This window comes from Equus quagga, chromosome 7 (assembly GCF_021613505.1).
Source record: "Equus quagga isolate Etosha38 chromosome 7, UCLA_HA_Equagga_1.0, whole genome shotgun sequence".
NCBI lineage: Eukaryota > Metazoa > Chordata > Mammalia > Perissodactyla > Equidae > Equus > Equus quagga.
The window spans coordinates 36,226,700-36,253,553 of NC_060273.1; the positions used below are offsets into that span (position 1 = coordinate 36,226,700).

Below are 26,854 nucleotides of genomic sequence, written 5' to 3' on the forward strand. Positions count from 1 at the left end.
GGCTATTATATGATCAAGAATCTATCTAACTTGCTGTCTAAGCCACAGGAAAAGGGCACACAGGTAGCTCAGTATTCCCATGTCTACCAACTCAACTACACCAACTTTTCTGGATGTCCCCTCTGCATAAAGCACTCTGCTAGGGACTAGGGACACAATGGTGACTAATACCCAGACTGTGCCCTTGAGCACCTCTCAATATGATAGGAGAACTTGGTATAGAAACCATCAATGGTGCTAGAGGGTAGAGAAGGCAATAATAGAATTTTGTATGGAAGATAGAAGCTGCCCAGTGGGGGAAGTGGTTAAATATGTTCAAGCAGGTTGGTGAGGAAAGACATTAACAGAGGGGGTCCTGATGAGCTGGGTTTTGAAGGATGAGAAGGAGCCTTCTAGGGGCACGGGGGAATTTCTAGGCAGAAAAAACTGCATGGGTAAAGATCTGTAGTCCTAGCTTTTTTGTAGGATTTCAAGTGTTTTGGAATGCATGCACCCATGGAGTCAAGGGCAGGTTAGAGATTAAAGGCTGGTGGGTTTACTTGAGTTTCTGTAACCTTTGGGCTTACTGATAACACTGATTGAGCTGTTTATTTACCACAGAATATGAACTCAAGGGAGGTCATCTGCGCAATGTCCATGATCCTTTGTCAACTATCATGGCAGAGAGAACACCTGCACATGGAGCACAAGTGGTCCTTCTATTGGATTCAGCCCTAGCCCCACCCACTTTCCCAGCACCCAAATCTTCCAGTCTCACAGAATCTCCTCTGGGCTGGAAGGGAAGCTCTGTACACTGAGGCCTGCAAACAGTAACACAGACTGTTGAAAGTAGAACTCAGAGGAGAGAATCTCAGAAGGAAAGTGGCCATGGACCTGATCCCAAGCCTTTCCATGGAAACGTGGGTTCTCCTAGCTACCAGTCTAGTGCTCCTCTATCTGTGAGTAACTGTCCAGGCTCATGTCCTCTTAACCTTGGACTTGGGGTGCTAATCAGGCACCCCTTTCCATTATCTGTTTTGAAGACTAAAAGTGTTAATAAAGGGGAAATTCCTTAGGCATTTGATGCTACAAACACTTGAAGGGTTATTATTGATCTTATGTAGATCCCTTGAAATAGTAAACTTCCCTTCCAACTGTCAATGTCTATGGCCTTGAGGCTTAGTGATACTATTTTCTCCTGGGCATGATCTTCCTATTGACTACCAGTTTGGACCTAGACTAGTCAACCATAATTCAGCAGAGACAGATTATAAGCAACTGGCCCCTTTGCAGTGGGGTCCTCATCTCCATCCCAAGGTCTGGGGCTCCCAGAGGCAGGAGGAAGTGGCTTGGGTTTTTGTGTCATTTACTTCACCTTCCAATGTCTGTCTTTGCTCCAAGAAACTTGTAGGACTTGTCCCTGTGTTACTCAGGTGGCTCCTGTTACCCACCCTTCCCACCACCTGGTATCATTTACACAAGGCACCTTGAACACCTAGACTTTTCAGGTGGGCTGGAGATTGCTCTACTCTGTCCTCAGACTCAGCTGTTCCGTATTTTCTGTGACTCTTCTATAGGAATCTTCTCCTAAGACTCATTTACCCCATCCTGCAATATACAGAACTATTTACCCCTAAATGGGGAATGTCTGGAGCAGAGGAGACTTGGAAGAAATCTTGAATTGTATTCTTTTCTTTCACCTTTTCTTTCCATTCTCTGGGAAGGTTATCATCAGTATAGAGATTTCTTTTCCCCTGATATGAAATCTGCTAGTAGCCTGTAAAGGCATGAGCCCCAAAAACCAATTTGTTTTTTTAAATATTTTTAACTTTAAGTTACAGTACAGGAGGATGAATCAAAACCATCCAGTGGAGGAATTCCTTTCAATGGTGGGATTCCTGGCATCATGGATCAGGTTGGGAGAGGAGATAATTTTGACATGTGGGTAAGGAAGCCCCCTCTGTATCACATTTAATCTGTGTCTCAATTTTCTTTTCAGAGGAGGAAATCAGGAACACAGGAAATTTAAATCCTGGTTTTAATTCTTTGAAATAAATGTTAGGAATTCCCGGTACATTGGCAATGTATTTTCTGACTGATGACATTTTAAAATTAATTGATGTGTTTTAATTTTGTTCTACATAATACCAGATTTTTTACTTGATAAAACTATTTCTAGCATGTACTTTTTTTTTCTTTTAGGAAGATTAGCCCTGAGCTAACTACTGCCAGTCCTCCACTTTTTTTCTGAGGAAGACTGGCCCTGAGCTAACATTCGTGCCCATCTTCCTCTACTTTTTGTTTTTTTTTATGTGGGACGCCTACCACAGCATGGTGTGCCAAGCGGTGCCATGTTGCACCCGGGATCTGAAACGGCGAACCCTGGGCTGCTGAGAAGCAGAATGTGTGCACTTAACCGCTGCACCACTGGGCCAGCCCCCTAGCATGTATTTTCTAAAGAAGGCTGTTGGCTCATGATTTGTGACAATAAACATGCATAAATAAACTCACCCTTGTAAAATAATGTCAGGAACTTGAATCTAGGGTACAAAAGTATACTTCTGTGATATAGTTTGTATTGTATATATGTTTGCTGAGGATGATTCACCCTGAGGTAACGTCTGTGCCAATATTCCTCTATTTTTTAGTATGTGGGCTGGCAGCACAGCTTCTAACTGAGCAGTGTATGTCAGCACCTGGGAACTGAATCCAGGCCACTGAAGTGGAGTGCACTGAACTTACCCACTGGACCACCAGGGCTGGTCCAAGATTGTATATATATTTTAAATATCCCTGCACAGCAGATTCTGTTAATTTCTCAATGCAAGTGCATAAATGAGACTGTAGGCCAGTGATGATATGAGAGGCATCCAGTAGAAGTCAGGATGAAGTGGAGGAATATTCCTCATCCCTTAGAGCAGTGATACTCCTTGGTCCTGGTCCCACAGGAGGTCCCTCACAGCACAGCAGGATTAGCATCTCATCAGCTTGAAGCCTGGACACAAGGATGCCATCTAAATCACTCTGCGTGTGGTCGGTCTGGCAGTGGGACTGTCATTAGAAACTATCACCGCCAGGCAAACAACCTTGTAGCCCTAGGACACTGAGGCAGCCAGGAGTCAGTTGCTGTGGAGTAGACAATGTGCTCCTTATGCCAACATAAGGTAAACATAATACAAATGATTGGCCTTGTTGTTAGTCTCTTCACATGTATCAAAAACAGCATTACTCTGCAAAAAGAGGAAAGCTGGAGGGAAAGCAGGGAATTCACCTAGCCCACCTTCTGCCTTGAGATGGAACCATGTGAGTTTAGACACTAGAAGAGATCTTTCCTTGGGGACCCGTGTTGTTCACACTTTCACTCAATTGCTTGGACTTACCTGAGAGTTTACATAACACATTGAAAGTTCAGAAGCAGAAATTGGTTTAATTGATTTGATGTGGGTATGATGGCAAAGGAACGAACTGAGTGGGGCTAACTGAGGCCAGTCTTGTTTCTGGTAGTCAGTGCACATGCTTCCATCAGCTGTTCTGGAGGAAGGACCCAAATGCCTGGGTGGGCCTGGCCAAGGTTCTTCTGCTGGGTCCTTCAAACACACATCCTTTCATGCAATTTTAGGGGTTCATATCACTACATATTATAATATTTGCTGGATTTGAACTAAATATCTGTATCCTTCCTGTACTAATTTAAAGGCTGACCTTCAAAGAAAAGACGTCTTAATTCAACTCTCTGGAACATTTTATGGTTACTCATTTTATGTTGCTCAATGCATCTTCTGCTATCAACAGGAAGCTACCTAAAGTATGGAAGACTCCCTATTGTTAGGCTAAAAGCACTTGTAGGGCATGTTGAACCATTTATACATACCATACTTTTCAGCCGTACTTTCCTAATTTACCTTGTGGAGTTAGCTTATAGACCTAACTACATCATGGTAAAGATGGCTTTTGGCAGCCTCTTCCCTCAGCCTCTCTCCTTCCTCCACTCTGCCATCTCTCAGTAACCCTGTAGTGGGAAGACTTGCAGAGATCTAGAACCGCTAGTTGTGGGATTCCACACATGACACATGAAAGATGAATTATAGGCAGGCCTGCTGTCGGAAACACCAGCCTTAATGAAGTTGGGATATTTGATGCACAGAGGCAGTAAACTAACTGTTTTGTTACTGACCATCTTGAAAAAAATGAGTGTGCCTGGCATTTTGCTCAGGAAGTAAGTGTGGCAGGTTGGAGGTCCAGATGCTATGGGGGGAAGAATGGTATGGAAATGGATTCTTCAATCATCAGATCCTTTATACAGTATCATTCAGGAAGCATATGGGTCAATCATCCTTATCTTTAGCTCAAGACAACCAAATTGCCTGACAGAAGAGACTTGGGAGTTGCTGAAAGACACTCACATTTCTACTGGGCCAATGGAAGCCTTGAATATAGTTTTAATTCTATAGAAGTAAGAACACTGTGGCTGCCTCAAGACCTTCCTGTGAAGACAGATTTAAGAACTAGATTCTAAGTCAGGATCAGGGCAGAGAGGGAAAGAAAAGCATAAAAGTCATCAAGCAAAGTGTAAGAACAATGTCACAGTAGGCTCTCAGTAACTCTATTCTATTGAGTGGACCCAGTTATGCAAAATCTATCATCAGAGAAGAAAAACATTTTTTCCCCTTTCTAAATAGAATGAGAATCTCCAAATCATGGAATAGTCAACATACTAAATAGACACGAGTGAATTCTCTGGAAGAATTCCAGCCTGAAAACCTCTCAGGAGCACTCAAATTTGGAAATATTTATCAAGTATTCACTCTAGGATTGGGACCATGGAGACTTGAGCTCTTTTAGCTACTCATCATTACTTTCTGTGGGTCTCACAGTGGAGGTGGGAAAGGAGAGGATGAGTGAATGTAATTACTGCTGTTGGAGTTACTGTTATTGTTTATCACCTAGACCTCTTTCTCTGTTGACTGTTCCGGTTCTGAGTCAGTGACTGGCCAGTTGTAGCACCTAATCCATAATCCCTGTGACCTGGCTTTCTCTTTCACTTTATAGGTATGGGACCTATTCACATGGACATTTTAAGAAACTGGGAATTCCTGGGCCAACACCTCTGCCATTTTTTGGAACTGTTCTGGGCTACATTAAGGTGAGAATTGTTTGAGCTCCCTCTTTTGCTTCTTATGGTTTTAAATTCCATCTTAGTTCCATATTACAAATGCCCCTGCTCTGGAGGAAGTTCTGCGGTTTCACACTTTGCAGATGGCATCATAAGCCTCACCCAGCACATCTCCAGGTTTAACCCAGGACTCTATTCTCAGCTGTTACGAACCCCAGGGTTCAACTCGGTTGGACGGCCCAGCTCTCCGGCTGATTCTGCACACGACTTGGTGCTCCAACTTGTAAGCATTCTGAAGAGGCTTTTCTTTCTGTCAGGTGCAGATTCCCAGGAAGGCACAATCATACTGAGTATTAGGACTAAAGAATAAAGGATGAGCCCAGTAGTAGTTCATTAAGCTGTGCACAGCAAAGTTAGATTTTGTTTGTAACATAAGCTCTGGGTACCCTTTTCTTTATTTCCTTCTCTTGGGTAGCTATTAAACTTCAGTTAATTAGGCAGCCCCAGTATTTACCATTGGGTAATTTACATATGCTTGAATTCACTGAAGAACTGCTAAACCCCTGAAGTTATTTCCATGGCTGTAACTAATCCTCTGCTACCCATATCTTTTGGGATTTGAGAGATGGAACAAGAGCTTTCTGTTTTACTTCTCTTCCTTCAAAGGAGGCTCCCTATAGGTCAGTCTGAGCAGGGAGTGGGTATAACTGAGAAAAGATGATGGTTGTCTATTGGCTTCAGATATTTAATCACTAATCAAGTTGTATTTCTTTTCTTTTCAACAAATATGGACTTATACAAAATCGCTGGAAAGGAGATGATTTGACAATTTTTTTAAAAAATTAATATAACTGAGTGGAATGTACTAGATGACAAACGGACTGTGAGTTCTCACAGAGCCTTTGTGGTTAATCCAACTCTGATGCCTGAGCCAGGTTGTGGCCACTGGATGGAAGGTTATGCATTTTTGTCCAAATGAAGGAGGTAGAGCCTTGTGTGCAGGCTCCTCACTTCCTCAGATTTCCTTTCTTGCAGATGTGACGCTTGTTTCTCAGATCCCAGCTCTCCCAACTGAGGCCTTCAGTGTCTCGTTACCACCTAAGAACTTTCATACTTTTTTCCCCCTCTGAAAAAGCAATAATTTACTTTTTGCCTTTCCCAGATAAGCTCCTTAATAGATGCATTCCAAGATCCACATTTCTGTAAACTTCTTCGCATAGTTAAATCATCACAACTGAAGGTGACAGAGGATTTTTAAAAGTTATATGTGAAAACACAGAGCAAATATTTTAATTTACTCTGTCCTATATAGAGTGGTGACATCTCCCTTCTTTTCCATGTTGAGCTGGAAAACTGGAAGTTAATTCCACTTTGTCATTTATCCATTCACTCACTTTTTCACTCAATACACATGCGTTAGACTTATTAAATCTGCTAGACCAAAGAGGTCACTAGTGTCTTAAACTTCTTAATTCTGTTAGAATTCTAGAGAGAGAACTCATGAGATAAAAGAAAAAGATTCTTAACTAGGAGTTCAAAGAGTGTGCAGGCCATTCTAACTTTCCCTCTGCTTCAGTTTTCTCCTGTGCCCATGGAGGTAATAATTCAAAGAGTTATTTGATTTCAGAGACAACACATGCACAAGCAAAATCACTTCAGAAAGACAAGGAGTTACTTAGTATTCATAGGCATGGGTAAATCATTTAGTATCTACAATACTCGGAGAAAATTCTAGAATCACTTTAGATTCTCCATTCAAATATCTCCTCTATTTTCTGTCCTTTCCTCTAAGACCTCTTTGAATAAAATCTCCCTCTATCAGTGAAAGATAGTAAGCTTGATTCATGGGATTCAAGTCATTTTTGTCCCAGTTATAAGTAGAGTTTATTACATTTAGATTAATAATCTAATTTTGTTTCTCCTTGCAGGGTGTTTTGGCTTTTGACAAGAAATGTTTTAAGAAATATGGAAAAATGTGGGGGTGAGTATTCTGGAAACTTCCATTAGCTAGACTTGTTATGATGAAGCTTCCTGGAGTGGAAGGCAATCTCAGTCGAGAGCCTTTTTTAGAGATTTTAGAAATAGGGGAATGAAACCATTCAGAATTCTACTGTCACTTTTTGAGCATTCCAAATCTTTTTCCATTTGTAGACACATTTTTCCACATTTGTGTCAGTATGCCTACAATTTTCATCTAATATTATGTCATATGTATTTATTACATTTTTGATATAACTTCAATATTATAATTTTTCATGAATGAGTTGGTGGAGTCTTCTTAATAAATCTTTTGTTAGTAACAAAATGGCAATAAATACATATTTATTAATAGCTACTTTAAGTAGCTATTTAGCCAATGAACTATTGGACAATAGACCATTGGTCAATGGACTAAATGCTCCAATCAAATGCCTTAGTGTGGTCAGTTGGATAAAAACAGAAGACTCATGTATACGCTGCATACCAGAGACATATTTCAGACCTAAAGACACTCACAAACTGAAAGTGAAAGGATGGAAAAAGATATTCCATGCAAATGGAAAAGACAAGAAAGCGAGGGTAGCAATACTTATATCAGACAAAATAGACTTTAAAACAAAAACTGTAACAAGAGACATTTATGGGCACTACATAATAATAAAGGGAACAATCCAACAAGAAAATATAACCCTGTAAATATCTATGCACCCAACATAGGAACACCTAAATATATAAAGCAACTATTAACAGACATAAAAAGGGAAATAGTAACAGAATACAGTAGGGGACTTTAACACTCCACTTACACCAATGGATAGATCCTCCAAACGGAAGATCAATAAGGAAACACTGGCCTTAAAGGACACATTAGACCAGATGGACTTAGTAGATATACATAGAACATTCCATCCAAAAACCACAGAATACACACTCTTCAAATTCACATGGAACATTGTCAAGGATTGATCACATATTAGGCCACAAAACTAGTCTCAATAAATTTAAGAAGATTGAAATAATACCATACATCTTTTCTGACCACAAAGATATGAAACTAGAAATCAACTACAGGAAGAAAATCAGAAAAGCCACAAACGTGTGGACATTAAATAAAATGGTACTGAACAACGATTGGGTCAATGAAGAAATCAAAGGAGAACTCAAAAAATTCCTGAAGAAAAATGAAAATGAAAATACTACATGCCAAAATCTGTGGGATACAGCAAAAGCGGTTCTACGAGGGAAATTTATAGAAATTCAGGTTTACCTCAACAAAGAAGAAAAATCCTAAACAGACAATCTAAAAACGCATCTAAAGGTACTGGAAAAAGAACAACAAACAAAGACAAAAATCATCAGAAGGAAGGAGATAATAAAAATCAGAGCAGAAATAAACCCAATAGAGACTAAAAAACAATAGAAAACATTAAGGAAATCAAGAGCTGATTCTTTGAAAAGACAAACAAAATTGACAAACCCTTAGCTAGACTCACCAAGAGAAAAAGAGAGAAGGCTCAAGTAAATAAAATCAGAAGTGAACGAGGAGAGATTACAATGAATACCTCAGAAACACAAAAGATAATAAGAGAATACTATGAAAAGCTATATGCCCACAAATTGTATAATCTAGAAGAAATGGATAAATTCTTAGAAAGATACAACCTTCCAAAACTGGACCAAGAAGAAGTAGAGAATTTGAATAGACCAATCACCAGTAAGGAGATTGAAATAGCAATCAAAACCTCCCAAAAAATAAAAGTCCAGAATCAGATGGCTTCCATGGTGAATTGTACCAAACATTCAAAGAAGACTTAATGCCTATCCTTCTCACACTCTTTCAAAAAATTGAAGAGGAGGGGAGGCTTCCTAACTCATTCTACGAAGCCAACATTGTCCTGATACCAAAACCACACAAGGACAACACAAAAAAAGAAAATCACAGACCAATATCACTGATGAACATCCATGCAAAAAACCTCAACAAAATACTAGCAAATCAAATACAACAATACATTAGAAAGATCATACAGCATGATCAAGTGGGTTTTATTCCAGGGATGCAGGGATGGTTCAACATCCGCAAATCTAACAACATGATACACCACCTTAACAAAATGAAGAATAAAAATCACATGATCATCTCAATAAATGCAGAGAAAGCGTTGAGAAGATACAACATCATTTATGATAAAAACTCTAAATACAATGGGTATAGAAGGAAAGTACCTCAACATAATAAATGCCATATATGACAAACCCACAGCAAATATCACTCTCAATGGAGAAAAACTGAAAGCTATCCCTCTAAGAACAGGAACCAGATGAGGATGTGCACTGTCACCACTCTTATTTAACATTGTATTGGAAGCCCTAGCCAGAGCAATCAGGCAAGAAAAAGAAATGAAAGGGATCCATATTGGAAGAGAAGTGAAACTGTCACTCTTTGCAGGCAACGTGATTTTATATATAGAAAACCCTAAAGAAGCCACTGATAACTTTTAGAAACAATAAACGAATACAGTCAAGTCATGGGATACAAAATCAACATACACAAATCGGTAGCATTTCTATACACTAACAACGAAGTAGCAGAAAGAGAAATTAAGAATACAATCCCATTTACAATTGCAACAAAAAGAATAAAATACCTAGGAATACACTTAACCAAAGAGGTGAAAGATCTGTACACCAAAAACTATAAAGCATTGTTGAAAGAAATCGAAGAAGACACCAAGAGATGGAAAGATATTTCAGGCTCTTGGGTTGGAAGAATTAACATCGTTAAAATGTCCATACTTCCTAAAGCAATCTGTAGATTCAACGCAATCCCTATCAAAGTTCCCACAACATTTTTCACAGAAATAGAACAAAGAATCCTAAAATTTATATGGAACAAAAGGCACCAAATAACCAAAGCAATCCTGAGAAAAAAGAACAAAGCTGGAGGTATCACACTCCCTGATTTTAAAATATACTAGAAAGCCATGGTAACCAAAACATCATGGTACTGGCACAGGAACAGACACACAGATCACTGGAACAGAATCAAGAGCCCAGAAGTAGACACACACATTTATGGATAGCTCATATTCAACAAGGGAGCCAAGAGCATACAATGGAGAAGGGAGAGTCTCTTCAATAAATCTTGTTGGGAAAACTAGACAGTCAAATGCAAAAGAATAAAAGTAGACCATGACCTTACACCATGCACAAAAATCAACTCAAAATGGATTAAAAGCTTGAATGTAAGACCTGAACCCATGAAACTTCTAGAAGAAAACATAGGCAGTATGTTCTTTGACATCAGTCTTAGCAGTATATTTTCAAGTCCTATGTCTGACTGGGCAAGGGAAACCAAAGAAAAAATGAACAAATGGGACTACAGCAAACTAAAAATTTCTGCACAGCAAAGGAAACCATCAACAAAACGAAAAGACAATCTAACAATTTGGAGAAGGTATTTGCACACCATATATCAGATAAGGGGTTAATTTCCAAAATACACAAAGAGCTCATACAGCTCAACAACAAAAAATACCAACAACCCAACTAAGAAATGGGTAAAAGATCTGAACAGAGATTTCTCCAAAGAAGATATATGGATGGCCAACAGGCATATGAAAAGATGTTCAGCATCATTAGCTATCAGGGAAATGCAAATCAAAATTACAATGAGGTATCACCTCACTCCAGTCAGAATGGCTGTAATTAACAAGACAGGAAACAACAAATGTTGGAGAGGATATGGAGAGAAGGGCACCCTGGTACACTGCTAGTGGGAGTGCAAACTGGTGCAGCCACTATAGAAAGCAGTATGGAGTATCCTCAGAAAATTAAGAATAGGTCTACCATATGATGCAGCTATCTCACTGCTGGGTATTTATCCAAAGAACTCGAAAATGCAAAGGCATAAAGATACATGCACTCCTACATTCATTGCAGCATTATTCACAATAGCCACGACTTGGAAGCAACCTAGATGCCCATCAAGGGACAAATGGATAAAGAAGACGTGGTGTTTATACACAATGGAATACTACTATGCCATCAGAAATGATGAAATCCAGCCATTTGTGACAACATGGATGGTCCTTGAGGGTATTATGCTGAGTGAAAATAGTCAGAGGGAGAAAGTCAAATACCGAATGATCTCACTCATAAATAGAAGACAAAAACAATGACAAACATGTAGCAATGGACATTGGATTGCTGGTGATCGTAGGGGAATGGGGGGAGGGCAAAAGGGGTGATTAGACTCGCATGTGAAGGGATGGACTATAATTAGTTTTTGGGTGGTGAACATGATGTAATCGACACAGAATACGATATATATTACCATGAACACTTGAAAGCTATATAATGTTATAATGCAATGGTACTGCAATTGAAAAAATAAAAATAAAAAAATAAAAAAACCTTTTTTTCTTAGATAATTTACTTGCCTTCCTTTATTTGCTAACTTTACTTCTTTTTTATAATGAAATATTTTAAACATACTAAAAATTATGGAGAATGGTATAGGAAATAACCACGTACACACTATCTAAACTTAACAAATGTTCTAATGTTATTTAAAACCATGACCTCTAGGGTTATGGATTATGTGACATCAGGATGAAAGTCTGGACTTCCAGGTGTGGCTCCAGCTCTAGAATCTGTTTATTAAATTTTATCCGCTTTGTTTTCCCAACAGGTTTTATGATGGTCGACAGCCCGTGTTGGCTATCACAGATCCAGACATGATCAAAACAGTACTAGTGAAAGAATGTTATTCTGTCTTCACAAACCGGCGGGTAGGCTTCCAATCTTTTTCATTTTAAAATTTATTTATTAAATTTTTATTTAGAAGTAATTATGGAGTCACAGGAAGTTGCCAAAAAGGAAGTACAGGGTGGTGCCATGTCACATGCCCTTCATCCCGATTCTCCCAATGATAATAACTTGCATAACTGTAGTACAGTATCAAAGCAGGAAATTGACGTTGGTACTATCTGCAGACCTTATTCGGATTTCATCAGTTTTATGCATACTCATTTTTGCATTTCTGTATGTTGCTTTGTGGATATTTATCATGTATGTAGATTTGTGTAATGACCACCACACTCAAGATATACAACTGTTCCATCACCATAAAACTCCCTCTTACTATTCTTTTATAGTCGTGATGTGTAGCTTGTCTTTTCCTCTTATCAAGGACAACAAAAAGCAGACATAACATTTTTTCTATTTCGATGAGGTGGATTTATCAATTTTTTCATTTATGGGTTGTGCCTTTGATTTCAAGTCTGAAAATTCTTCACCTAGCACTAGGTCCCAAAGATTTTCTCATATTATTTTTTCTAAACATTATATAGTTTTATGTTTTACATTTAAGTCTATGATCCATTTTATGTTAATTTTTATATCTGGTGTGACGTTTAGGTCAAGCTTCTTTTTTTAATAAAATTTTGCCTGTGAATGTCTAATTGCTTCAGCACCTTATTCGGAAAGGCTCTCTTTCATCCATTGACTAGCTTTTTCACCAATGTCAAAAATCAGTTGGGCCTATTTCTCATTCTCTATTCTGTTCATTGATCTCTGTATCTATCCCTCCACCAGTATCACACAATGTTGCTTACTGTAGCTATAGAGTAAGTCTTAACATCATGTAGAGTGATTCCACCCACTTTATTTTTTTTCAGAATCGTTTTAACTATAATAGGTGTTTTGCCTTACCACGCAAATTTAAAAGAAGCCTATCTATGTTTACAAAAAAATGCTGAGATTTTGATAAAGTCTATAGATCAATTTGGGAAAAATTTATATGTTTACTAGGTCAAGTCTTTCAATCCATAAACACAGTATGTCTCTCCATTTATTTACATTTCTTTGATTCCTTTCACCAACATTTGCTAGTTCTCAACATAGAGATCCTGTACATGTTTTGTTAAATTTACACCTGAAGAACTACATTTTCTTTGGAGTAATTGTATATGGTATTGTATTTTCAACGTATTTTCACATATTCATTGTTATTACATAGAGATGTGGTTGATTTTCGTGTTGATTTTGCAGCCTACAGCCTTGCTGAGCTTATTTATAATTCTAGAGGTTTTTAAAAAAAATATTCTTTTAGATTTTCTACATTGACAATTATGTCATATGAAAGTAGGGACACTTCTTTTTTCTCCCAATCTATATGCCTTTTATTTCTTTTTCTTGTCTTACTGTAACAGGTAGGATTTCCAATATGATGATGAGGAATGGTGGTGAGAGTGGGCATTTTTGCCTTGTTCCTAATCTTAGGGGGAAGCATTCATTTTTTCACCATCTCTAAATTTTTATTAAATTATTTTGGGCAAATAAAAAAAAATATATATATAATTAAGGTGTAAAATGTGATGTTTTGATATATGTATACATTGTGAAATGATTACCACAAATGAATTAACATATTCGTTATCTCCCATAGTTACTTTTTCTTGTTTGTGTGGTAAGAACACTTAAGATCTACTCTTAGCAAATTTCGAGTATACAATACGGCATTACTAACTATAGTCACCATGCTGTACATTAGGTCTTCAGAGCTTATTCATTTTATAACTGTAAGTTTGTAACTTTTGATCAATATCATTCATTCCTCTTCTCCCTAGACTTTGATAACCACCATTCAACTCTCTCTTACTATAATTTTGACCTTTTTTAAAAAAATTCCACATATGAATGAGATCATATGATACTTGTCCTTCTGTGTCTGGCTTAATTCTCTTACTGTGTTGTACTCCAGGTTCATCCATGTTGGCATAAATGGCAGGACTTCCTTCTTTTTAAAGGCTAAATAATATGCCGTTGTATATATATATACACCACATTGTCTTTATTTATTCCTCTGTCCATTTACATTGAAAGTAATTACTGATAGAAAGAACTTATTAATGCTATTTTGTATATGCAGGTGTTCATAGATCCTTTGTTCTTTCTTCTGCACTTCTTCCTATCTTCCTTTGTGTTTTGATGGTTTTACATAGTGGTGTGCTTTGCAGAGCATCTTCAATTTCTATGCTGGCTGTTGGTTTCCTCAGCAGCAAAGGCTCCAGTCTCTTCTGCAAAGCAGGCCACAGATATTCATGATCACTCCAACTGCATGGCTGATACTGGCAGTCCTTGACATTCTTCTCTGTTGCTAGCTGTCTCAAGATGTTTCAGCTCTGTAGTCTCTGGATGTATTGAAATCAAAGCAAGTCATTTGTCCAGTGCCCTGAAATGCTGCAGAAACGGGTCACTTGCCCTGCCGTGCTATTCCCAGCAAGGGGAACTCTTTCAGTCTGGCGAGTTCCCTCTTAGCAATGAGCAGTGCTGGCCTGTGGGATTAAATGATGCAGGCAAAGAGAAATGATTCTCCCTACCTATTTGTGCAAGTATTCTCTCTCTCTCTCTTTTTTTGGCTCCATTGTGTTGCTGAAGCTTCTTAAGTGGGCTCCTGATCTCTTCTAGATCTATTTTCATTTGTGGATAGCTGTATAATTGCTGCTCTTTGTTGGGCGATAGATGCTTGAGCCTCCTACTCTGCCATCTTGGTGATGTCACTCTTGTCTTTCATCACAAGTGTGACGTTAGCTGTGATTTTCATAGATGTTCCTTATGAAGTTGATGAAATTTCCCTCTCTGCCTAGTTTTTATCATGAATGGGTGGTGGAGATATCCATTTTAAAACAAAATATAGTTTTGGAAGATGAAAGAAAGTCTCAAGTAGGCTGGCTTTTTAGGCCAGTCCCAAGCTGAGAAATAGAATGATCTGTTTCTTTTCCTTTCTGTCCCTGGAGAAAAAAGTAATGGAAAGGGATTGCCATGTGATTGTATCTTTTCTTCAGAATATCAAATAGATTACTAAAGTTTTAACTACTATATTTTTTTTAAAAAATCACTGTTTCAAGAAATCCCTTTGTCTGGGTTGCTTTTGCTGTACATATATGTAAAGACAGAACTAGTCTGAGGCATCATAGAGTTTTCCAAGGCTATCTATCTTTCACCAATCCCTTTCCACTCTGTGCAGCCCTGGAGGATGAACTAGGTCTTATTCCTGTCTATTCTCATGGAAGAACAGTTTCCCTATGTCGTGAGTCATTTGCATTTAAAATGAGTATAAAAGAACATAAAAGCTGGAAACCACATAAGATGGCTGGATGTCTCCTTCACCTTCACAGGAACGTAGGCTTTTGGGATAAATATTTGCTGAGCATCTAGCATAGGGTTGACTACTAAGTAGAAAGTCAAAATATTTGTTGAATATTCGATGCTAATTTAAGAAATTTTCATAATTGTTGAGACCTCCAAAATTTACATAGGGCAAAATGTCTTTTACTTTTGAGTCTAGTCTTTTGGTCCAATGGGACTTATGAAAAATGCCATCACTATAGCTGAGGATGAAAAATGGAAGAGAATACGAACATTACTGTCTCCAACCTTCACCAGTGGGAAGCTCAAGGAGGTAAGAAAGTAGAACTTTTAATTAGAAGCTTAAATAATTCATCTGGAGTCAGATAGATAATAAGACTTTAGTCTTTTTCCAAGGGGGTGTTTTGCTGAATTTGACCTTCCTAAAAATGGCATTTTATTTTTATTTCCTAGAAGAGACATTATAACATTTATTATACCATGTCACTTACTGCTACATGCTTGCGAAAGCCAGGTCCTTCAAGGACTTGAGTCTCCACATTGAAGTTTGGATGGTGGTGTATTTTGTTTCTAGATGTTCCCTATCATTGGCCAGTATGGAGATATGTTGGTGAGGAACCTGAGGAAGGAAGCAGAGAAAGGCAAACCTATCACCATGAAAGAGTAAGTAGGAGTGAGTCTGTTGGGATTCTGAGCTCTATCACGAGACCCTTCAGCAGCCAGCCACAGAGCCAAAATTCACACTGTTGAGTTATTCTAGTGACCAAACAGATATAGGTGTGTGGTGCCACAACTCCAATGGGCCACCCAAGGAGTCAATTGCCCAATAAGGCAGGGAAGCCAGGAGTGAACTGGTTTTCTCCTGTGTACATGAGCTAGGCTTCATTTATCTGCTTAATTGTTAGCTTGGATATTCTGGAAGACAAAATTACATAGTTTAGTAGAAGGAAACATGATTGTGAAAGTTTTAAGTTAACAGGGTATGGAATGGTGGGAGAGGAAGGCACTTGATACATATTGGCAGGCAGTGGGTGGAGTAGGAAAGTTACGATGTGGAACTTGGAACAACTTAAACCCCTTCATGATTTTTTCTGAGTATACCAGCAAAATACTAAGTATTAAATCTTCTCACCACTTCTCCTTCTTAAAGTCTCAAAGGGAGAAGGCCCTGTACAGGCTATGGGTGGGGAGATCATATCATTTATTGCCTAAGCTGGGATTTTTTTTTTAATTATGCAGGAACAACAAAGGTAAACTGAGACTGTCCTGGGGAAAACTGGGACATATGATCATCCCCCAAATCAATTTTGGAGTGATTTATTATCATTATTTTTTAACTAAGAATATCCTTAGTTTTTACATTTACAGAAATGAGTCTGTCCTCAGTGTAACCTGAGATTACTGGAGTTGAGGAAGAATGTTTTTTTTCCAAGAGCCTTAGAAGGGGTCTAGAGAAGGAGGGATGATGCTCCTGGCAACTTGAAACAGGTGTAACCGTTCTGTAATGTGCTAAAGAAGAATCAGCTCTGACCATAGGTCCTGTGGTGAGACAAGAGCCAGATCGGTGTCACCTTTCTTGGCTCCCCTAGGAAGAGCTAATTATTCAGCCCCTTGTTCTGCTCAGACATGGTGCTTATACACCTACTGTTGCCTGTACTCAAAACACACTGCTGTAGTTTGTTTGTTTATTGTTCTCCATCTGTCTATGACTCAGCTTCTTTGGCTCAGAGGAGGCTCTAAGATGCCTTACTGCCCCCAGCTCACCTAACACAGGGCCAGCTGCATGATTGGCACCTGGTAAACACCTCATGAGTGAGTGTGATGGTAGCACAGACTCTTCAGATGTTCCAGCAGAAATTTCTGCAAGTGTGGGTCTCTTTAACCCTTGCCTGGGCGTATGAATTAAAAAGCACTTCTTGCTGCATGTGTTGTATAAAGAAAGAAAAGACACACTGATTTTAATTTTCCATGTCTTTCTTTGTCTCCTCAGCATCTTTGGGGCCTACAGCATGGATGTGATTACTAGCACATCATTTGGAGTGAACATAGATTCCCTCAATAACCCACAAGATCCTTTTGTGGAAAATACTAAGAAGCTCTTAAGATTTGATTTCCTTGATCCATTCTTCCTCTCAATACGTATGTGGACTACTATTTTTGTTTTCCTTCCTTTCTTCCTTTCTTCCTTTTTGTAAGAGCTTTATTAAGATATAATTATTATATCATATAATTAAACAATTTAAAATATACAATTCAATTTTTTCACAATCTAAGCATCCATGCATATATGAATGAAGAAAATGTAGTTTATATTTAAATTTAAATACTATTCAGCCATAAAAGAAATGGAAATCCTGCCATTTGTGATAATATGGCTGGACCTTGAGGGCATTATGATAAATGAAATAAGTCAGACAGAGAAGGACAAGTACTGTGTGATGTCATTTATCTATGGAACCTAAAAAGCCCCTGAAAACACTAAACTCAGAGAAAATGAGATCAGACTTGTGGCTACCAAAGGGGAGATTGATGGTGGTGGATTAGGAGAAGGTGGTCCAAACATATAAACTTTCGGTTGTAAGATAAATAGTTCCTGGGGATGTAATGTACAACATAATGTCTAAAGCTAACACTCCTGTGTGGTATATTTTTAAGTTACTAAGAGAGTGTATCCTAAAAGTTCTCATTACCAGGGAAATTTTTTTTGTAATTATATGAGGTGATGGTTAACTAACTTTTCACAATATATATGTCAAGTCATTATGATGTATGTCTTAAACTTATAAAGTACTGTATGTCGATTATAATCCATTGAAATTGAAAAAATTATTACATTCAAAGTTATGTGCAGTAGTCACTATAGTCAATTGTTAGAACATTTTTGTCAACACAGATACCTTGTACTTTTTAACTACCACCTCCCACTCCCATAGTCCTAAGTAACCACTCATTTGCTTTCTGTCTCTATAGATTTAGCTAGCTTGGAAACTTCATATAGAGGGAATCATACAATATGTGGTCTTTTGTGACTGGCTTTCTTCATTTAGCATTACTCTTTTCAAGGTTCATCCATGTCATAGCATGTATGGGTACTTCATTTCTTTCTATGGTTAAATAATATTCTGTTGTATGGACATTCCACCTTTTGTTTATCCATTTATCAGCTGATGGACATTTGGGTTGTTTCCACCTATTGGCTGTTGTGAATAGTGCTGCAACGAACATTCATGTACAAGTTTTTTTTTTAAATCTGAATACCTGTTTTTGATTCTTTTCAGTATTTACTTAGGGGCAGAATTGCTGAGTTATAGTTATAACTGCCAAACTGTTTTCCACAATAGCAATACCAATTTACATTTGCACCAGTAACACGTGAAGGTTCCATTTTCTCCACATCCTCACCAACACTTGGTCAATATTTTTCTTTTTTCTTCATTATGGCCATCCGAGTAGATGTGAAGTGGTATCTCATTGTGGTTTTGATTTTCATTTCCCTAATGACTAGTGATGTTGAACAACATCTTACATGTTTGTTGGCCATTTTTCTATCTTCTCTAGATAAATGTCTATTCAAAGCCTTGCCCATTTATAGCCATGTTGTTGGGCTTTTTGTTCTTGAGCTCTAAGAGTTCTCTAGATGATTTAGATAAAAGTCCCTTATCAGATGTATGATTTAAAAATATTTTCTCCCATTTTTTTAGGTATCTTTCACTTTCTTGTTAGTGTCCTTTGAAGAAAAAAAATTTGCATTTTGATGGTGTACAATGTATGTATTTTTTCTTTTATTGCCAGTGCTTTTGATGTCATATCTAAGAATCCATTGCCATATCTGAAGTCATGAAGTTTTATTCCTTGGTTTTCTTCCAAAAGTTAGATAGTTTTAGCTCTTATGTTTAAGTCTTTGCTCCATTTTGAGTGGGTTTTTTTTTTTTTGTCTATGGAGTTAGGTAAGAGATCAACTTCATTATTTTGCATGTGGCCATCCAGTTGTTCCAGCACCATTTATTGAAAAGACTATGTTTTCCCATTAAATGGCTTTGGAACACTTCTCAAAATTGACTTGACTATAGACATGTGGGTTTATTTCTGGACCCTAAATTCTATTCTGTTGATCTATTTGTCTATCCTTATGCCAGTACCACATTGTCTTGATTATCATAGCTTTGCGGTAAGTTTTGAAATTGAGAGTGTGAGTCCTACAATTTAATTCTTCTCTTTTTCAGGATTGTTTTGGCTATTCTGGGTTCCCTGCTTCAGTATGAATTTTAAATTCATCTTTTCAATTTATACAAAGAAACTAGCTAGGACTCTGATAGGAAATGTATTACACCTTTATGTTGATTTGGAGAGTATTGCCATCTTGACAACATTAAGTTTTCTCTCCATGAATGTGAGATGTTTTTCCATTTACTCAGATCTTCTTTAATTTATTTCACCAATATTTTGTAATTTTCAGAGTATAAATTTTGCACTCATTTTGTTAAGTTTATTGCTAAATATATTGTTCCTTTTGATGTTAACATAAATGGAATTCTTTTCTTAAATTCACTTTTGAACTTCTTATTGCAGTGTATAGAAATATTGAGCTGTATATTGATTTTGTTTCCTGAAAGCCTGCTGACTTAGTTTATCATATGTAAGAGGTTTTTAGTGGATTCTTTAGGATTTTCTATATACAAGATCGTGCTATCTTATAATAGAGATAGTTTTACTTCTTTAATTCCTATATAGATGTCCTTTATTAGGTTGAAGAAATTCTCTTCTATTCCTAGATGGTTGAGTGTTTTTAACACAAAATTGTGAAATGCTTTTTCTACATCTATTGAGATGATCATGTGCTTTTTATTTTTTATTCTGTTGATATGGTGTATTACACAACCTTGCATTCCTGGGATAAACTCCACTTGGTTTTGCTGTGTACCTCTTTTTCTATGTTGCTGGATTCAGTTTTCTAGTATTTTGTTGAGGATTTGTGCTTATGAAATGTTGTTCATAAGATACATTGGTGCATAGCTTTCTTTTCTTATGATGTCTTTGTCTGGTTGTAGTATTAGGGTAATACTGGCCTTGTAGAATGAGTTTGGAAGTATTCCCTTCTCTTCTACTTTTTAGAAGAGCTTGTGAAATATTGGTTTTAATTCCTTTATAAATAATTGGTAGAATTCCTCATTGAAACCATCTGGACCTGAGCTTTTCTTTGCAAGTAGCTTCCTGAGTACTCACTCAATCTTTTTGCTTGTTATAGTTCTATTCAGATTATCTATTTCTTTTTACTTATTGAGGTCACATAGGGTTATAACATCATATAAATTTCAAGTGTACGTCGTTATATTTTGACCTCTATATAGACTGCATTGTGTTCACCACAAAAGTGTTGTTGCCATCCATCACCATGCACATATGCCTCTTTACCCCTTTTGCCTTCCCGCAGCCCCATTCCCCTCTACTAACCACCACAGATTGTCTCTTTCCTTTTGAGTCAGTTCCTATAGTTTGTTTCTTTCTAGGAAATTGCCTATTTCATCTAAGTTATCTAATTTATTGGCGTACAATTGTTCATAGTATTCCTTTATAGTTCTTTGTATTTTTTTTAACATCAGTAGTAGTGTTCTCTCTTTCATTTGTGATGCTGGTAAGTTGAATCTTCTCTCCTTTTTCCTTGGTCAATCTAGCTAAAGTTCTTTTCAAAGAATCAGCTGTTACTTTCATTGATTTTCTCTATTACTCTTTATTCTGTTTCATTAGTTTCTGCTGTTAACTTTATTGTTTCCTTTATTCTGCTTGCTTTAGGTTTCATTTGCTCTTCTTTTTTCAGTGTGTTAATGTGGAAAGTTAGATTGCTGATTTGAGACTTTTGTTTTTTCTAAATGTAGATATTTATAACCATAAATTTCTCTCTGAACACTGCTTTTGCTACATCCTGTAAGTTTTGGTATATTGTGTTTTCATTTTTATTATCTCAAATTTGCCCTTTTGATTTCTTTTCTGGCCTATTAGTTATTTATGAGTGTATTATTTAATTTTGACATACTTGTCATGAGTTTCCCAGTTTTCCTTCTGTTTTTGATTTCTAGTTTCATTTTATACTGGTTGAAAGACATCATGTGTTATTTCTATCATGACTCTAATTTCTTGAACTGTATGATTAATTAAAGTAGCAGACTATGGTCTGGTTTATCCAAAGAGACTTCAATCCAAATAGATAAAAGGCTAAAAGGTCAAGGAATGCAATCTTGTTTCTTTTGTCACTCCAAAGATACAGGAGGGGTCACTGACCTCACTCCTCTAAAGATGAGCCTATGTGTGGACTTGCCCTTGCTCAGCCCTTGGCTTGGCAGTCCAAGCAAAGGTCAATGAGGGAATGATTCTTGGTTGAGAAGCCTGGTGTCTTTTACTATTCTGTGTAGTAAACTACAATTGCTTCATGTAAATTTTGCAATTTCAATTGTGCTTTTTTTTCTTTTCCCTACAGTATTCTTTCCATTTCTTATCCCAGTTTATGAAGCATTAAATATCTTTGTTTTTCCAAAATGTGTTACTGATTTCTTCATAAAATCTGTAAAAAAGATGAAAGAAAGTCGTCTCAAAGATAAAGCAAAGGTAAATCTGGTGGTGGTTACATGATAGTGTTCAATTTTTGATAGTTTATTGAGCTGTATACATATGATTTGCACACTTCTCTATAAATTTTTAATGGTAGGCAGAGAACTCTAGGGTTTAGAGCAGAAGAGTTCTAACATTTGGGGGAAAATGAGGAAGGTGGAGGCTGGGGAGGAAGAAAATAAGTTGGAGAACAATGTTTAAAATTTAATAATAAGCTTGAGAAATGTATGTTACTGCATGAATATTGTTGAGATAAAAACTTTTCCACTTCCATTCAATAAATTGTGAAAGGAAAAAAGTAACTCTTTAAAAATTATTTTACTGGTATAATAATTTCCCCAGATCTTATATTAGCAAAAAATCACTTCTATCAAGCCTTTCATTTGATACATTACTCAGTGGAAGTTCCCATGAGGCTACCTTGTGGAGTATAGCCTATGTTAACTTTGAGCCCTCTAATAGTCTGGAGTGAGCAGGAGTCTTCTCTGGGCATTGAGGCTGCAGGGTGACTGACCCTAGTTTGCCTTCATGAGGTCTGGAGACCAGCACAAGGATGTCTTCAGGTCAGGGAGACAGGGCTGAGTACAGCAGGATGTCACTGAAGATTGTGTAGAGTTCTGGGAGGGTGGAGCACTTGAAGATATTTACAGAAAAACTCCTGATGAACTCAACATGTATCAGAGGATTAATCTATGTTGCCATTCATTAAGAATTAAAGCTGGAAAGAAAAATGATTGAAGTCAGGGACTTCCTCCTGAGCAGGCAGGCATGACAGGAAGAGGAGCAGGTAACTCTTTGGCCAGGAAGCTGTGGTCAAAAGCCAGAGAAGCCAAAAATCAGAGAGAACAAGGATCAAAAAGTACTTGGACATGATGGCTGGATTCCTCTCGAGGACATAATCTGCTCTCTCACATTTTTAGCTGGGTTATTTTGTTGAGACAATACTAGTCACTTTTCTGGAGTTAAAGGGGCTATATTCTCAGAGAAGAGGGTAAATACTGAACTCCTAATTTATTTCTTACTTCAAAAGTGAATTTTATTGAAATTTCTCTTTCTGCTTCCAGCAACGAGTGGATTTTCTTCAGCTAATGATTAACTCCCAAAATTCCAAAGAAATAGACAACCTTAAAGGTAACCAAGGAGTGCTTCAGAGGGCCACTGTGTGGTGGCTCAGAGGGTGGTGGTGGTTCCAAAAACATGAGGGAAGTTTTCCAGACAGATGAGAATTTCTGCCCAATTAAGAAAGACACATGTTCAGATATAAATGTAGCCAGAGGCACTTTCTAGAGCATGCATTCACAACTCTTTTCAAAACTTGAAGAGCAAACAGAAACAAGTGTTTCCTGCCTAGAAGTTAGTCAGTGTCTGTGGATGACCTACATGAGAACCTCTGGAGAGCTTGATTCCTTGTCAGTTTTCAGGCCTCATTCAGACTCAGTGAATCAGAACCTCTTCCTGGAAATTTGCATCAAGGCTTTATCACCTTAGGAAGCACATTGCCACAGTGTTGGGATCTTATCTTGGACACTGGATTAAAGTTGTATTCACTAGCTTAATCTACTGAAAAAGTTTTATTTTTATCCATGTAATTAATAAGTAACTTATGGGGGAAGCCTTTGAGACCATGTAAACATTCAGTTCCTCTTCAATTTCACCAACTAGTTTTATCAATGTGAATGGTTTTTGACTGAGACCATTACTACTTCAATGGTTGCAAAATAATGACTTTCTCATTCCATTATTTCTTCTACATTTATGAGTTGATGTTCCCTTGTAAGGGAGAACTTTCCATTCTTCCCAATTTATTTATTTATTTGTTTACTTATATCCTTATGATCTCATATGTTACTAATTTAATCTCTTACTTACATCATCCTTTATTTTTATGCTCAAATTCTCTCAGGTTTGTCCACTGGAAGCCCTTTCAAGTGGGCTCTTGTATCCTTCTTTTTCTTCTTCCTTTTTTTAATTTTATTTTTTCAATAGACTTTATATTTTAGTGAAACTTTAGATTCACAGCAAAGTTGAGCAGAAGGTGCAGAGATTTCCCATTTATCTCCTGCCCCAGCCACACACAGCTTCTTCCACTCTCGAAGTCCCTCACTAGAGTGGTACATTTGTAACTATCGATGAACCAACACTGACACATTACCACCACCCAAAGTCCATATTCTACACTAGTGTTCACTCTTGGTATAACACATTCTACGGGTTTTGACAAATGTATAACGACATATATCCATGATTATAGTCTACTGAGTATCCTGTATCCTTTTCAGCTATCATTTTCTGAACACTTCCTTGCTTTCTCTTGCAAGACATTCCAGGTTTCTCTTCTATTTCCCCTGACCAGCCCTGGAATCAACCATTTCTTCAGGAGCTCTGGTTCCTTTTATTGAGAAATAGTATTTAGAAACCAAAATGTGTTTTCTCATTGCTGGTCATTTGTAGTAGCTCACTGTTACTATAGGTGTCTTTGATTCTAGAAACTCTCAGTGGGCAAAGCTAAGCACATCAAATACAGTCACTCAGAACTGATAAACATAAATATTTCTATCACTACCCATAACCAGTGATGTAAAGAAAATGTCTCTATTTCTCAAAAAAATTAGTTTCTGATTTATAGTTTATTTCCATGACATAAATACTCCCATATGTTTAATTTCAAGCTACCAATGGTTTTACAGCCATCTCACAAAATTCCTGAATATTTAACAATTGGTTCTGGAGTACAGGGATGATCTGAGTCCAGCACGCCACTATAAATATATCTATATCTATGCCTACATTTACATCTATCTATCTACTATCTATCTATCTAGTCCAATACCACTTTCTGTGATGAAGGAAATACTCTTTATCTGCACTGTTCAATGTAGTAACCACTAGGCACATGTGGCTATTGAACACTTGACATGTGGCAAGTGTCACTGAAGAACTGAAGCTTAAGTTATATTTAAATTTAATTAGTTAAAATTCAAAGAGCTACATGTAGCTAACATATTGGACAGGAGAGCTCTAAACCTTGAGTATCATGAAGTTCATGCTAACTGGAGGAAAGAATTTGACAGTTGAATTTACCCACAATAGCATCACAGAAATCATCATTGGGAAATCAGAACTCTGTAGACCTTTCTTTTCCTCATTTTGTATTCTTTTAAACTGTGAATTACATGATTTGGATGGGTACCATGTTTATTTCAAATCTCAGAATATCTAAATGTCCTAATCTAGTGTTTATCAAATAGATTAAAATCTGAGTGTGCTCAATGTCTTTCAGGAGAAAATCTAAGGGGATGCCAACTTAGAATCATGGGGTAGCTTCCTGAGTATGAAGTAAACAATGAGGGACAGCATGTGGTGAGGAAGATTACATTCAGGTCATTATTGATTGAGAATTGATGTTACTCTCAATGGACCCTATTTTTTGTTCTTCTCCCTAAGGTGCCCCCATACAAAGTAGTATATTCTAGTTGTAGGTCCGTCTGGTTGTGTTATGTGGGATGCCGCCTCAGCATGGCTTGATGAGTGGTGCCATGTCCATGTCCAGGATCCAAACATGCAAAACTCTGGGCTGCTGAACCGAGTGTGTGAATTTAACTACTCAGCCACGGGGCTGGCCCCCTATGTTTTTTATTTCATTCTGGCCAATGTCTTTCTATTGACCCAATCTTTCATCTGCTATTTTAATGCCATTGATCAGACAAGGGTCAACCACCACACTTCCAGCATTTTGTCTGTCCCCATAGTTTCTGTATATATCTGAGATCTTCCACTTGAAGACTTGTGCTCCAGGTCTTCCATTACCTGACGCTTCTCATATAGCAATCCATGCTGTTCCACCTATGTTGTGCACAGAAACCACTACATCTCATGAAAGTTCAGCTTTGATTAGATAGTTCTAGGGTAGGAGTTAAGATTCTGCATTTCTAAAAAACTCCCAGATACTGCTGATGTTGCTGGTCCATGGACCACATTTTGAGTAGCAAGAGTTTATCTGTAGTGCATATTATTCTCTTAAGTTCCTTCAAACATAATTAGATGAAAAATCCTTTAATTTTCTCTAAAATTAAGTCTTGATATGGCAAACTCTCTTAAAAAGTTTCAAACTATATTCTAGCTGGAATAATTTGAATTTTTCCTTGGGGAGAATACTAAACCATATTACTTGTATAGTTTTGGGTAAAGTATTTTTATAGGATTCTCCAAAGGACAATGCTATTAATACTGTGTTAGATAGAAATGTTACTTTTTAAATTACCCAGCTGAGTTTGTGGGAAGGGTGGCATAACCAGAAGGAGATGGCCAAGAATAGTATAGACCTTGAGGAAAAGGATTAAGATCATTTTTGCCTTTTTTTCTGGCTCTGTAAGATAGACATCAGAAGGCAAACCACTCCCAGTTTGACTCTGAACTCATTTTCTTGTTTTTCCCTAGGGATTTGGGAGTTTCATTTGTATTTCTCATCATCTGAATCCATAGTCCATCATAGTCCAGAAAGTGAGCCTGGGTGTGTTCTTCTCAGGACAATGGTAAAGGACAAGAGCATGAAGCCCAGTCCTATGGATGCCTTTCAAAACTGTGCTTGCAAGACACTTAGCCAACATTCCATTGGTTTAAAGCAAGCCACATGGCCAACCCAAGAATCAGAATGAGAGGGCACCACAAAGTTAGATAGCAAAAGGCATCTAAACTGTGCTGTGTCATGTTGACGTACTTTACCTAAAACGTCTTTCCTCTCCTTTTAGCTCTGTCTGATCTAGAACTTGTGGCCCAATCTATTACGTTTATCTTTGCTGGCTATGAGCCTGTTAGCACTTCTCTTTCCTTCCTTCTGTATCTTTTGGCCACTCACCCTGATGTCCAGCAGAAGCTACAGGAGGAGATTGATGCGACTTTCCCCAATAAGGTGAGTGGATGGTACCTGGAGAGGGAGGGAGAAGATGAAGTCTTAGCAAAAATGTCTCCTCACCACTTCCTAGGACAAGTTTTTCAAAAAGCATAAAATCAGTTCTTTTACCTGTG

At 37.5% G+C, this 26,854-nt stretch overlaps 1 protein-coding gene across 1 annotated transcript in view; it reads left to right on the forward strand.

Annotated features, from left to right (window-relative positions):
* The first annotated feature begins 721 nt into the window (after positions 1-721).
* The window catches only part of LOC124242225 (cytochrome P450 3A12-like), a 33,090-nt gene continuing 6,957 nt past the window's right edge, over positions 722-26,854 (forward strand). Inside the window, exons 1-10 of the mRNA XM_046667030.1 lie at positions 722-938; positions 5,029-5,122; positions 7,021-7,073; positions 11,766-11,865; positions 15,426-15,539; positions 15,801-15,889; positions 17,217-17,365; positions 21,699-21,826; positions 22,894-22,960; positions 26,578-26,738. Coding sequence (XP_046522986.1) covers positions 868-938; positions 5,029-5,122; positions 7,021-7,073; positions 11,766-11,865; positions 15,426-15,539; positions 15,801-15,889; positions 17,217-17,365; positions 21,699-21,826; positions 22,894-22,960; positions 26,578-26,738 — 1,026 coding nt within the window. The 5' untranslated portion in view covers positions 722-867. The remainder of the gene's footprint in view (positions 939-5,028; positions 5,123-7,020; positions 7,074-11,765; positions 11,866-15,425; positions 15,540-15,800; positions 15,890-17,216; positions 17,366-21,698; positions 21,827-22,893; positions 22,961-26,577; positions 26,739-26,854) is intronic.